We start from the raw sequence: 14,842 nt of genomic DNA on the forward strand, positions 1-14,842 counted from the left end.
GGCATTACTTGAAGCAGAAAGGGGACTCGGTTTCCAGCATCAGTTGGCCATGATCCTCTCCTTCCCAGCTGAATGGATTACGCAGCAGATGAAGTCCATTCTGAAGTTTATCCCTGAGTAATGGGATGCTCTACCTGGATACCATTCTCAGTGGTTTTGATGGTAATTATTTAAACACTGGTGTTTCGGTTAGTGCTCAGGAGCACCAGGTCTGCCCCTGCCCCAGCTGACAAGAGAGTAGAAATGGAATGCCTGCTCAGCACAGAATTCACAATGTCCTTCAGATCAAAAGCTTGACTTCCACTATCTTCCAAACTGGTATTATAGTCTATGATTCCTAACTACAACAGGAACTAACAGCAAGATTTTCCTCGAAAGGCAGTTCCTGGGGAATTTCCATGGCAGATATTTCCTTTGGGAATGTTACTGCAGTTCTATACCTTCCCATTTTCACTTCCCACTTTTCTACTCCACAGTTTTCTCATGGCAGTCTTCACCTCCTCATTTCTTAGCGTGTAGATGAGCGGGTTCAGCATGGGGGCAATGACAGTGTAAAACACTGCTATGCTCTTGTCCTCCAACAGATTGCTGGATGGACGTATGTAGATGAATGTGCATGGCCCGAAGAACAGAATCACCACAGTGATGTGGGACCCACAGGTGGAGAGGGCCTTGTGCCACCCTATCCTTTTCAAGGAAACCAGGATGACAACATAGGACATGACCAGGATGAAGAAACTGCTCAGAGTTATCATTCCACTGTTGGCCACAATAGCGATGCCCATAGCATAGGTGTCCGTACAGGCCAGCTGTAGTAATGGGTGGACATCACAAAAGTAGTGGTCTATTTTGTTAGGGCCACAGAAGGGGAGCTGGATGATTAGAAGAGTCTGCACTATGGAGTGCATGAAGCCTCCTACCCATGAGCCGATCACCATCCGGCCACACACCTGCCTGGTCATGAGGGAGGTGTAATGGAGAGGTCTGCAGATGGCAAGGTAGCGATCGTAGGCCATCACCGTGAGGATGAAGATCTCTGTGCAGCCAAAGAAATGTACCCCAAACAGCTGGGCTATGCAGCCTACAAAGGAGATGGTTTTATTTTCAACAAGGAAGTCAGCAAGCATTTTGGGAGCTGTGACAGAGGAGTAGCAGATGTCTACAAAGGACAGGTAGCAGAGGAAGAAATACATGGGGGAGCTCAGAGGCTGACTGCTGGTTACGGTGATAATAATGAGCAGATTTCCTGCCACAATAATCATATAGAAGAAGAGAAACAACACGAAACATATCTTCTGCACTCCTGGATCCTCTGAGAGGCCCAGAAGAATGAATTCCTTCACACTGCTTGCATTCTCCATGTTAATCAGTTGGGCAGCAAAATGCCTAGGCACAAGGAAACATAAAGGCAAATGATTTGTCAGTTTTTCCATTATTAAAAATGGATTCCTTATCAAATGGTCACACACACTAAGAGATATACAGGGTTGGTATTTAGTTTGGGGGGGGGGTTGGATTTTTTTCCCTTCCCTTATGTTTTTAATTCTCCTTGCACAAGATTTGAGCCACGCCTGTTCCTGCAGTGCACTCCCAGACGAGTGCACTCTGGGATATGTTCCTCTATTCTGGTCCTCCAGGATTTATGGCTGATGTGCTAAGGATAAGACTAGAGTGCTCACTAGAGGCTCCATAGATATTTAAAAGCATGTTTGCCCTCAGTGTAGACCAAATCCATAAAAACAGTCTTTGTAACAATAGTGCCTGGAAGAAGTATTCCTTGGAATAATGATTTTTTTTTTTTATTTATATATATTTATTGAGTTGTGGTGAAACCACCTACAGAGAAAAAAATATACCTCTCTGGTGTATGTACATTTTGGAACATGAATATGCAGCTTCATGGGCTGAACTATGAATTCTGGGGAAATTAATAATAATGGCAAAACCAGCAAACAGTATCACATATGAAGATGACCTTTGCAGGTCCTTCCAGTCCAAACTATTCCATGATTCCATGACATGCGTTAGTATTTAGCTTGCTCTAAATCTCAGCAATGTTTCTTTAAGATAAGGGAAGAATGAAAAGATCTTTTCAGAACTCATTGCAGCATTGTATGGCTTTTGCTTTATACTGATTCATGATACCCTCTGGGAGATATTCTGAAGAGTTAATTTCTGGTTAGTAAAACCAGTGTAGCTGGTGGTCAAAGCCTCTCTGCCTCTATTGAAGACTATAGCTATAGCTAAACTAAGGTCCTTTTCAGAACCCTTTCTTTTTCCACTGACTAAGAGGAGCCTAAGTAAATTAACATCACCAGGGTAAAGTTAACTTCAGGGAATAATCCTGTTTGCCATCTGAAGGTAGGTCAGAGCTTTCATGATGCCATCCTCATTTCTTGTGTATGTGCTATGGCTGAACGTACTTCTACGTACTTCTAGACCTCTGCACTTTCTCTGTTCAGAAATTCCAGGGTGAGTGTGGGGCTTCTTTGGTTTGGCCTGTTCCAGTGATAGCCCCAGAGAAGTAAATGTCACTAGTAAATAATCTACATCTTTAAAAAGACTTACTCCTTAACACTGCCAACTTGCCGTTACACACCCAAATATCAGAGTGGCTTTGGTCAGGGAAGCCTGGAAACCACTAGATTAAACATGTTACTGAGTTTAACCGAAAATAAACATCTTTAATGTGAGGCATCCCTGCCCATGGCAGGGGGGTTGGAACTTGATAATCTTAAGATCCTTTCCAACCCTAACTATTCTATGATTCTCTCTCTTAGAAGCAGATTCTCAGCTGTATGGGATCTATCCTGGTATCCAAACATCCCCAGTCAACTGCTATTATAAATCACCTTTGCAAGTCGTGCCCAGTAAAAACACAAGCAGTGATCAGAGCAGCTCCATGGATCAGATCCATGGAATGATTCAGCTAACACAAATTACATAGCACCTATTTGGAACTACAGAAAAATGTGAAACTCTTGTGCAGGCAAATACTGATCAAGCACCCACAGGAAACACTGAAAAAAACAGAATTGCTCTCAAACCCACAAAGTGAAGCCTAGAGAGGAAGTTGGGAAAGTTAGGGACTTTTCCTGTGCTTGCATATGTGCTAACAAAGTAAAAGATAGTCAAGAAGGGAAGGTAAAATTTACATGGATAATTCCTTTTCTGGTGTATCTCCAAGCAGTAAGAATGTGATACTGGTTTCTACCTCCATCCCTCCTCTTTTCACTTAGCACTGACAGTTTTCCATTGAAAACAAAAGGACAAAATGGGTATGTATTTATGGCTGTGCAATAGCCAGTGGAAGAGAAACAGCAGGAATCTGTCTGGCCAGAGCAGGATGGGAAGCAAACCCCACCAGTTTCAGTGTCACATTCAGGCAATCTGTGGTTCATAAAGGAGTGAGCAAGAGACAGATGATCAAGGAAAAGTATATTCCTGAATAATGGCAGGTGGGAAATTGCCCAGTGAAAGAAAGTGCATACTTCTGAAAGGATTATAAAGATACCACCCACTCACAACAGACACCTTTACCGTGCATGCGTTATCGTAAGGCCTCTGTCACCACTACCAAATTGCATTTTACAATGCAGAATCATAGAATCCCAGACTGGTTTGGGTTGGAAGGAACCTTCAAGCTCATCCAGCTCCAACCCCAACACCTTCCACTGGAGCAGCTTGCTCCAAGCCCCTGTGTCCAACCTGGCCTTGAACACTGCCAGGGATGGGGCAGCCACAGCTTCTCTGGGCACCCTGTGCCAGTGCCTCAGCACCCTCCCAGGGAAGAGCTTCTGCCTAAGAGCTCATCTCAGTCTCCCCTCGGGCAGGTTCAAGCCATTCCCCTTGGCCTGTCCCTACAGGCCCTTGTCCCAAGCTCCTCTCCAGATTACTTGTAACCCCTTCAGGTATTGGAAGGCTGTGAAATACGTTACAATATATTTTACAATATATTTCCTTATGTCTTGTAGTCACCTGCATCCAAGCCAGACACATTCACTCTGTTTTCTGCCTTTGTGGGGCAGTTCATGACCAGCCTAAGGCATCTTCTAAAAGATGTGATGGAGGTGCCAATTTCTTTCTCCTGACTCTAAGAGGATGTCTGCAATGACTGGAAGTTGTGAATGCTCCATCCCTGGCAGTGCTCAAGGCCAGGCTGGACAGAGCCTTGGGTGCCATGGTTCAGTGTGAGGTGTCCCTGCCTGTGGCAGGGGGGTTGGAACTGGATGATCTTAAGGTCCTTTTCAACTCTAACTATTCTATGATTCTATGATTCTATGTCTTACATCTAATAGTATTTTTTCAGGGGCAGACTAGAGGTATATGATATAATGCAATCAATTACAAAACAAAAGAAATACCAAGAGGACTACTAGCATTTCAAAAAGGAGGAGAAATTACCAGCATTCTTCCATAAAATCTCAGGGGGTTAATAGGGAACAAAATGACAGAATAACCCAGCCTGGGACTACAGAACCAGTTCTGTACCTGACTCCAACCAAAGAAAGCCACAAACAGGTGATAACTTTAGTGCAAATTCCTTTTTTGTATTTTCACATTTGTTCAAGAAGAAGTGAAACAAAAGAGAAGGAAATTGGGAAAAGAAGAAAGGACACAAAAAGAAAGGAACCAGAGATCTGGAAAACTTACCTCCTCTGTGGCTGTAGATCAAACTTTTTGTGTAAGGGCTGTATGATTCTATCTCATCAACATCTGTCTTCCCCAGAAGGAATGTGTTAGAGCGAAGTGTCTTTAAAGATCACGGAATGGCTTCTGAAAAGCTCCCAACACTTGCTCAGGAAGAGCCTTTTGCTGTGTAATTCCATCTAATTTAGGTTCTTGTTTTCTTGTACAAGTGTATCTTAGTGTTCTCTGCCCATGTGAGAGCTGCTCTGATGGGCTGTCTGGGTTGTGTGGCCTGATTTCTGAGCACTGAATGATGCCTTCACAACCTGGCAGCAGAAGGAAGGCTGAGAAGACAACGCTTTAAGTAGCACTCTTTAACCCTCTCCAAGGAAATCTCTCACCTCAGGGGCTCTTGGGGCTGGAGGAGAGAGGCAAGGAGGCTTAATGAATTGAAGGCATGAAAGGAAGGGGAAAGAAGGAGAGATTAATTCAAAGAAATATCAAAGAAGTAGCCATCAGTCTGTGATAATGATATTATCAAGGCACTTCAGGATTTCTCCAGAAGAAAAGGCAGTCAATGGATTAACTGAATAGCTAAACCACGTAAGCATGGGATGTGACTTAGTCCAGTCAGCCCTTTCCAGAGACCTTCATTAAGCCATGCTTTATGGTTTTCCTAAGTGTAGAGATCTGTTAGATCCACTGCTATGACTTGATAGCATAGAAACATGGTGTGGTTTTGGTTGGAAGGGACATTAAAGCTCATCCAGCTCCAACCCCCTGCCGTGGGCACGAGCACCTTCCACTAGAGCAGGTTGCTCCAAGCCCCGTCCAACCTGGCCTTGAGCACTGCCAGGGATGGGGCAGCCACAGCTTTGTGAGTAATAAACCAATGCTTTTAAATCTTTGTGTATTCCAAAAGGAAAACACAAATCTTGACCTAAGAACAGAAAATCAGAGATATTTCAAGTAGTAAAGAGGGAGGCACCATGCCAGGGTGGTGGTGGTAAAGAGTTACCCATCACAGCTGTCTTTTTAAGGGCAGGTTAAGCACACTGTTCTCAGTATTCTTACGTTAAATTTTCACAGAGACAGAAGATGGCCTGGGTTACTTCGTGATAACCCTTAAAGTCCTACTTTGCATGAAATTTCACCACTGGTCTCCCATTGAATAAAGCCTCTTGCAAGAACTTGCACGTTTTAGCAAAGGTTAGCAAATTACAGAATCAGGAAAGAAAAAATCCTTCTTTTAGAAATGGGGAAACCAAGGGAGGAACTTGCCTGTTTTATGTGTATGGAAGGCAGATAAGTTGAGTCTTTGTCACTCCAGGCTTTCCTATGGAAAGAAATAGATCTCTCCAGGAATTGATTCCCCTGATCTACCTCAGACCCAGTTTTAGGATAAGATTAGGTCTGAAGTAGACATCTAGATTTTGAATATAATAACTTAGGGCAGACAAAGGCCACATCCAAACAGCTGCAATCAATGGCTCAAATTCCAAGTGGAAACCAGCAATGAGTGGTGCCCATCAAGGGTCTGAACTGAGACCAATACTATTTAATATCTTCATCATTGATATAAACAGTGGGATCAAGTGCACCATCAGCAAGTGTGCAGATGACACCAAGCCGAGTGGTGCAGCTGATATGTTTGAGGGAAGGGATGGGATCCAGAGAGACCTGGACAGGCTTGAAGAGTGGGCTCAAGAGAACCTCATGGAGTTCAGCAAGGCCAAGGTGCAATCTCCACTATCAGTACAGACTGGGAGATAAAATGAAAGAAGCTAAAGATGAACCATCAGGTATCTGGCCTGCAAAGCTGTTTTGGGGCAGATCTGCCAGTTTCTCTACCCACAGACACATGTGGCAGCAATTTGGCTGGCATCCTATTCCTCTCCTTTTGTTTCCCTAGCCAAACAGACTAGCAGATGTGACTTAATGCACAAGCCCAAATCAATAGTTGCTGATATCTCCTGTTGCAAAACAGTTCCTATAAGGATGTGCATACTGCCAGGAAAGAAGAAATGTCTCTGTTTTCACTCATTTCATTTGGCACGTGGATCTGACACCAGGATAGTGGAAGCTCATCACATGGAGGGTCTGTGCATGGTGAGATGAGTGAGGTTGTGTGGATGAGTGGTGAATGCTGGCAAGGGGTTGTTTTGATAGAGATAGGAGGTGGTGATGAAGCATGAGTTTGTGTGGACCCTGCTCCAGGAAGGGTTGTGTGAAGCAATAGGGACTAAGTAGAGTGACAACTTGCCCTGGGAGAGGCTGTGGGTTAGATAAGGATACTGTTTGGGTGTGTTAAGGCCTGTTCAGCAGGGCCAATAGGTCCTTGGGGAATGAGAAGCTGTGCTGAGGCAAGGTATAATTTTGTACAGACCATTCTTGCTTTCTTTGCATTGTGAGACTAGCTGAAGAAGGGAGAAGTAGTAAAAAGAAAACGCATTTCCAGAGCCATGACACTGACAGGCTCTGTACAAAGAGGGAAGTTGCTCATATCTAAGTGACCACACACCCCAAACTAGATATTTCCCCAACAGAATGATTGGCTGGCTGTCAGATGTCGCGTTGTAAAGACTGTGGCTTTTTAAATAGTTTCTAACTCTCCCAGCACTTGTGTGACACAAGGACTTTATCTGGACCAGAAGTGACAGAATTCCAGTGAAAATTTCACCCAGAGGATCCACACCAGACATCTGCTGCAGATCAGTCACTGAGATTCCAAGTAACCCACAAAAAGGTGAGAAATTCCTAGATGGCATCTTTGCCATTGCACTCTGTCTGGTGCTTTCTGTTGTGCTTTTGGAGTGATGGTGAGGGTAAGGAAGGGAGGAATGAAAGACAAGGAGGAAAGGTGATCAAACATTTTCTTCTGGTTACAAATTTGCTGTAGGTAAGAAATGGTCTTAATCATTTTGAAGGTAACCAGAGCTTCATTCTGGAGACCTTTTTCCATGAACAAGTGCTATCGAATTGCTCTAAATACACCTCTGTACTAGATGTCATTATTCAGAAACAGAGATTAGCAGGTTTGGTCTTAGATGGTGACTTAAAATTGGCTAAGAAAATACAACAACAAAACTTTCTGTCCATTGTCTAAAATGTCTTTGTGGTGTTATGGTTGTTCAGCCTGACACCTGCTACAAGAACATGGTACTCAGCAAGCAAACCACAGGAAGGATGTTTCATATTAAGAGAGAGAAGGACCACTTAGACTCAGTCTGCTGCTGTTTGATGCTAACTTTCACTCATTAGTTTCATCAAGGAAGCAGGCTCAATGTCTTGAATCTGTCTTAGAGACAAGAAAAAATGAGGGTGTCCACTAGTGTCAGTCTTTATGTAGGTGTGCTCGATGGCACAGAACCATTTCTTTTAACATTAGGAAATACACTCGATGAGCTTAAGTTAGCCAGTTAGATTTGTCATTCCCTGAATGCCCAGTGGAGAGATATCCTCCATATCCAGAGATACTGGAGGACAGGTATAACAGCCTTCTGGAGATGACTGCACGAGGGAAGCAGAATAGCTTCATTCCTCAAATGGGGACCACATCAGAAAGCTGGAGTGGGCTTAGAGAGAGCTTAAGTGACACTCAGATGTTCATTTCCTCTTCAAACCAATTGTGACTTTGTTTTGGGTTACACCAATAGCTTGTGGCAGAGATAGAGCTGCACTAGAGATTCTGGAGGCCAGGAAACCACTTAAACACTGGGTCTTCCTTTCTTCTCACAGCATCAAGCTCTGCTGATCTGCTGCCACCCCAAAAGCAGGTAGCGAGGAAGCAAACAAAGTCAGAAGAATGTATCTTTCCAATTTACTTGCTGCAGATGTGCAGGGAAGAGGTAGCCTTGGAGAGGTGTTGGTCAGCAAGTACACTGCTCTCCCCAGATAAGGAAAGAGATGAGTTTGAACTCAGGGATGTTCCTGTCATGAAACCGTACTACAGCAGACTGTCCATGCTGAAGGAGATGGTGTTATTTGTTTTCCATAGTCCCTTTCAGTGTGTATTAAATTCATTGAATTTAATCATCTGAGTCACAGATTGGTTTGGGTTGGAAGGGACCTTAAAGCCCATCCAGTTCCAATCCACTGCCATGGGCAGGGGCACCTTCCACTAGAGCAGGTTGCTCCAAGCCCCATCCAACCTGGCCTTGAACACTGCCAGGGATGGGGCATTTACCACTTCTTTGATTCAATCTGTCATATTTTGCGTGCTTATGGGAGTCTGTCTCCATCTATACCACAGCATTTTATGGAAACAGAACAGCCTGTTCGTGCTGATTGGACTGTTCAATGAGTCACATCTTCCCAGCTCTCCCCATTTTGTCTTGTTCCTCTCTTCTTTTTAACTAGCTCCTGCTGTCACTCATGATACTTCTTTCCCTTCCTATGTCAAAGCTAATAGCTGATGAGGAGGGAGGAAAACAACCACAGTGCTTGACCTCAGAGAAAAAAAAGGTGTGAAATCTATCTTTCAACCTGTTTATTCAAGATTCTCTTTCGTATCCCAGTATCATACAGGAAGAAGCAGGGTGAACCACCCCAGGGAATGAGGTGAAATAATTGAGCCATAATTCCAATGACCTGACCCCAATGAGGGGAATTTTATCCCACATGCAGTTCTTAAAGCTTCCTTCTGAAAATTAAGTTATTAAGGGCTGACTCCTCAGATTGAATTACTTATTTTCTGTACATAGGGCTCAAGAGAACAAACCAACCACATTAAACTACACTCATTCAACTAGAAATCAATCATTGACATAAAAACCTACAAGCTATTTTGAGTACTCCCTAACATGTTTTCTGGGCATGGACAAAACTCAATCGGATTTCATGCTGATTAAACTTGTATGCTGATTGCCTACAATTTTCACACCCTTTTAACAAGATTTGTCACCTAATCTTAGCGACAGGAAGGAAAGACAGCTATCTCGTTGTTAACACTGGATTTGCTCTTCTTATTCACACAAGAGGTACTTTTCCGACATGATTCATCTCAGCTGTAATTGCTTTTTTAAGCTATTTGTTTTCCAGTACCAACTGCAAAAAGGGCCCTCAGGAACTGAGTTTTAAGAAGGGACAAACAGTGTAGTTTAACTTTTCCTACATGTCATATAGAATTTGGGGTCAATGCTTTGAACAGTGCATTAGAGCTCTGTGTTCCAAGTCCAAACACAGCAATCCCTCCCTAAATCAAGCTCTGGCGACAAAGAGATGAACCAAATCCAGAAACACCATCAGGTCACCATGAGGGAAAGCGACACCAGTTACCTCTCTCCTTTCTGCTTACAGGTCTGTCTGAAATCCCTCATGATGAGTACTTCAACCATGTCAATCTTCCTTCCAACTGCAAGCAGTCAGGTTCTTGGGACTAATCAGAGCGTGGCTGTGGGAAAGACAGAGCCATCCTATGCTGTCCTCAAGTTCATGGAGAGCTTCTGCCTCATCAGTGCCGCCTGTGGCATGGTGGGTAATGGCATGGTGCTATGGTATCTTGGCTTCCGCATCAGGAGAAACCACTTCACAGTCTACATCCTGAACCTGGCTGCTGCTGACTTTGGGTACCTCCTCTGCATTGCCATAGAGACGGTTCAGTACCTGATGCAGTTCAACGTGGGGGTGCAGTTTGGGATATTCCTCTTCCTGGATCTTTTCATGTACGGGACTGGCTTGTACCTCCTGACCGCCATCAGTATTGAGAGGTCCCTCTCTGTGCTTTGTCCCATCTGGTGCAGAAGTCACCGCCCAAAGCACTTGTCTGCCATCATCTCTGGCCTGCTCTGGGGTATCTCCCTGCTGCTGAACACTCTTGGGTATGTTTTGTGTTCCGTGCACCGCTCTGCTGGGACCTGCCAGATCCTGCTCATCACCATTGGAGCCTTGGACTTCATATTCTGCACACCCCTCATGCTGCTCTTCAGCCTTATCCTCTTCCTTAGAGTCAAGTGCAGCTCCCAACACCTCCGAACGGGCAGGCTTTTCACCGTCATCATGCTCACCGTTCTCTTCTTCCTCATTTTTGCTGTGCCTTTGAGTATCCTGATCCTCTTTGACTTCTTGGGCTACAAATTTCTCTACTCCCCAGAGATCGGTTTCGTGCTGTCCTGTGTGAACAGCACCCTCAACCCTGTCATTTACTTCCTGGTGGGAAGCTACAGGGATCGGAGAATCAAGTTTACCCTCAGGCTGGCATTCCAGAGGGCCTTTGAAGATTCAGCAGATGACAAAGATGAGCGGGAAACCCATGACACAATCACTATGTCTTCCTAAACCCATCCTGTGCATAACAGCAGCACTGGTCTGGAGCTGAGGGCTGAAGATCTCTGAGATACTGGGGTGGGTTTATCTCACATGACCTCCAGTATCTTCATTGTGGATCTCCAGCCTTTAGCTAATTATTTTAAGCTCCATCAATGGTCAGAGAAAACAAATAAACATCTGGACCACAGAGTTTACCTGACCTCTGTTAGGACTACATTGAAAGTATCTATTTCTCTTCAGTGCCCATTAAAGGATTTCAGCTTGGTAAGGTAGAATATCTTGGTGTCTGCATTACATCAAAGGAATCCCACACAGAATTTGCAGTTCACTCAATAAATCTCTGTCTTTTAGAGTACAACAATATCAAACTCACAAATTTCAGTCACTTTTTACTCAGGTCTCTGAAAATGAGATAGGAACCTATCCTCCTCCTGTTGAAATCAGCCATGAAATTCCTGGAAGGACTCTATCTATCTCACTTCATGTTAAATACCTGTATCTCAGCCACACATGTCATTTTCTGCAGCTCATAGGGTGCGCAATTCTTTGCTCTCTCATGCTCATTTCAAATGGTGAAATGATTCATGCCCTGGAAGTTCCTTTCTTCTATTAGCAAGGGAAGTTTCCATATACGACGGAGTTGTGATGCAGTACGAAGGGGCCCCAGCCCCTACCAACTTGCCTTAAAACTTTATACACTGAGTTGCATTCTCCCTTTTCTTGTGTTTCAAAGAAATACAGGACTGGAGTTGCATATTACTTTACCTTCCTCCAGCCCAAGAAGGAGTATCTTCATCTTACTAACTACAGCATGCATTGGGTTGTTATTCCTCCCTTTAAGAAGGACTGATAAGAACCCATGGCTTCTAACATCCCCTTTTACTGACAGAATTAAAATCAAGGGTAGAGGAAAAAAATAAGAAACAGAAAAAAGGTAAATGAACACCACAATTTGCAACAAATTATTCTCCAGACCCTTGAGATGAAATACGTGATTATTTGAAATGGGGTACTATCAGACTACCTAACATTAGCACTTTTAACCAGACTATATAGGAAAAGGCAACACAGGTCATTTTCTTTGAGAAACCCTCCAGATTTCCATTTCATACCTTCATTTGTGAATACTTTCCTAAAGGGAAGATGCATTCTTCTGTTGTCTATTATCTTTATCTTGTTGCTTTTTGCTTCCTGTTTACAGTTCCTGAAAGCTGAAATTTGAGTTCCATTTCCAGTATTCTTTAATGTTCTGCTCTTCTGCAGTGTTGGTTCAGTTGATTCAGATTAAGGCTGTGTCATCAATTATTTTTAGTAAGGTGGTTTATTTTCCTTCTAACTTCTACTGCTGAGGGGAAGAGAGTATCCCTTTATCAGAAAACATGTTCTAAGTGTTTCGTTTTGAATGTCTGTAATGATTTTATCACTGGGAGAACTGAATCTTTTTGTTATTGTAAAAAATAATAAACCCCTTTTTTTTTAAAGGAAAAACAATTTGCATTTAAAAATATTCTTGTGCTCAGAAGAAGCCATCAACTGATAAAACCATTTAAAGTGTTATAAACATATAACCCTTTCCCTCCTGAGTTTGTCCTTAAACATACCCAGTGTGCAGCAGTTGATGTGAACACATTTTACACATCACATCAATGTGAACACTTTACTTCCAACCTTGGACCTTTAAAAGGTGATGCCTGCATAGAAACACCATCATAGACACCCTCAATTGTCCATGATGAAAGACTAATGTTCTTATGGCTGGCATCTGCCAGATATTTGCAGGGAAATGAAAGAAGGGATGAGCTTCTGGGGCTGATGGTGGTGCAGAAGAGCTTCAGAAGCAGCTGAGGAAGGCACGCACCACACAGTCCTGCACAGTAAAGGAGTCTCAGTGAGGCCTGACATCAAAAGGTGTTACCTGGTGCAGATTAGACTTTTCAGACGCTCTCTCATGGCATCTGCTTCAAATCCCTGTGGGTGTCCCATGAAGCCCTGGCCAGAAGAAATCCAGAGCATTTTTTTTCTGGAATCACAGAGGGGAGGCACAAGGTGTTGGAGAACACAGGCAGGATTATTAGTTCTGGTCAAGGACGTCCTCATTTCTGAATATACCTTTATGGCAGAATTCATTTATCCTCATTTTTACTCCTTTCATGCACCTTCAAAAATCACTCACACAGCAGCAAAGGGGCCTTTCTCCCTTCTTCACACCCAGCTCAGGCAGCAGGGGATGCTTTGAGTACATCTCAAACAGTGTGACACATCCCTGCATCAAGGAATTGAGCCAAGGAGAGAGCTAGGCCCAGGCTGTTGCATGGGCTCTTGGACAATCTGCATGGCCTCTGTTATGCCATATTTAATCCTCAATATGCCACCTACTTTGTTTTTTCCCTAAGGGAACAGATGTCATCTGAGGCTAGAATCAAAATGCGAATGCTATTTAAGATGTTAGAATTACCCCAAACTTTAAAGTACAGGTACTATCATTTTACTTTTTCTATTCAGGTTAGTAAAGTGCCACTACATCTCCCCTGGCATTGAACTGGACAGGAATTTGGAAGGTTTGGAAAACAAGGCAGAAAACTTGATGGCATCCAAAGAGAAAGCATACCTTGGACAAGCAGATGAGCTAAGGACAAAAGTGAAGCAGTCATGGCAGGGAGAGGTGATTATTCATTATATCAAAATAATTAAACTTGGCAAATTTCAGGTTAAGCATACTCTGAGAACAGCTCCTCTGAACTCAACCTAACGTCACTATTCAGTGAGGTGACTCCTCCACCGATCTCTGCAGGTGCTATCTCCCACCTTCAATCTTTGTTTTACTGTTCAGGGGGTCTCTATAGCAAAACAAACTCCTTGGAATTCTTGTGATATTCTTTATAGGGTAGTAGATTAAACAAAAATGCTACTATTGGCTGTAAGAAAAACCTCTGGGTGCAACAGGTGGTGACCAGATAAAAACGTAATGGGTTTGATACATGCCTTGAAGAGAATATCAGGCAGGAAGGTCATGATGAGAATACAGATCTCTCCCAGCTGAGACTGCTCTGGGTATGGTTTAGGTGTTAACAAGGAGGGGAAGATGGAAAAAAAATCAGGAGCAAAACCAAATCAGGAGATCTGACCCTGACTGTTCCATGATTATGTGATTCTATGGGCTCATATCTATGTTCATGGTTAAAACTCACTGTTCCACACATTAGGCAATAAGTTCTGCTGTTGCTGGGCTCAACACTGGACCAAAGAGGGGAATTACTGATGCAAAATGCCAAATAACCTTACTGCTGGTGGGCAACTGCTGTTGCAGTTGAATTTCTAGCACTGTTGATTTCACAGCTTTGAAATAAGACATGAAGTTGCCAATTCCAGTAGCCTGTATGAGGGCGCAAGTGCACCATTAACCATGTGCATGAGGCTGGAAACCTCATCCTTTCAAAGATGATGAAGAAAAGAGAAATGGAAGGGTGCAAACCAGCGCAAACAGAAAAAATGACAAAGATACCCAACGCTAGGCACACAGCTCAACAGGGATCATGGCCATGAACAAGGAGTGAACATAGATGGCTCTGTATGACATAAGGTAAGGTGGAGGGGAAGGGTAAGAACAGATAGGAGACGGAATGCACAAAATCATAAAATCACATAATGATTTGGACTAGAAGGGACCTTAAAGCTCATCCAGTTCCAATAACCTGCCACGAGCAGAGACACCTTCCACTACAGCAGGTTTCTCATCCATGGCCAGAAATCCACGAGGGCATCTCTCTCACAGCTTCTTCAGGCAAAGAGTTCCCCCAAAGCACCGCAACACTCAGCTGCTCAGCCAAAGTACACACATGGGGTCAAGGCCATAAGGGTCTGTTCTGCTGACAGACAGAATATGCCACAAAATGACACAGGCTACCTGTATAATATGCGCAGTTTATTTAACAAGCTCATTAAAGCC

General features: G+C 43.5%; 2 protein-coding genes across 2 annotated transcripts; one reads left to right on the forward strand and one right to left on the reverse strand.

Moving 5' to 3' along the window:
* Positions 1-434: 434 nt before the first annotated feature.
* LOC130611460 (olfactory receptor 4S2-like) lies at positions 435-1,441 on the reverse strand. The gene has a single exon (XM_057432212.1). The coding sequence runs from the start codon at positions 1,431-1,433 to the stop codon at positions 435-437; it is 999 nt and encodes a 332-aa protein (XP_057288195.1). The 5' UTR covers positions 1,434-1,441.
* Positions 1,442-7,251: 5,810 nt separating this feature from the next.
* On the forward strand, positions 7,252-10,946 carry LOC130611467 (proto-oncogene Mas-like). The gene is made up of 2 exons (XM_057432219.1): positions 7,252-7,375; positions 9,928-10,946. Exon 2 carries the CDS (start codon positions 9,946-9,948, stop codon positions 10,903-10,905), a length of 960 nt encoding a protein of 319 aa, XP_057288202.1. The 5' UTR covers positions 7,252-7,375; positions 9,928-9,945; the 3' UTR covers positions 10,906-10,946.
* Positions 10,947-14,842: the final 3,896 nt, after the last annotated feature.

This window comes from Pezoporus wallicus, unplaced genomic scaffold (genome assembly GCF_028554395.1).
Source record: "Pezoporus wallicus isolate ANWC-B61680 ecotype Strahan unplaced genomic scaffold, APGP_CSIRO_Pwel_v1 contig_10797, whole genome shotgun sequence".
Lineage (NCBI taxonomy): Eukaryota > Metazoa > Chordata > Aves > Psittaciformes > Psittacidae > Pezoporus > Pezoporus wallicus.

Coding starts and splice junctions, on each gene's coding strand:
- LOC130611460 (XM_057432212.1), bottom strand. CDS start 1,433: ATGGAAAAACTGACAAATCATTTGCCTTTATGTTTCCTTGTGCCTAGG.
- LOC130611467 (XM_057432219.1), top strand. CDS start 9,946: ATGATGAGTACTTCAACCATGTCAATCTTCCTTCCAACTGCAAGCAGT.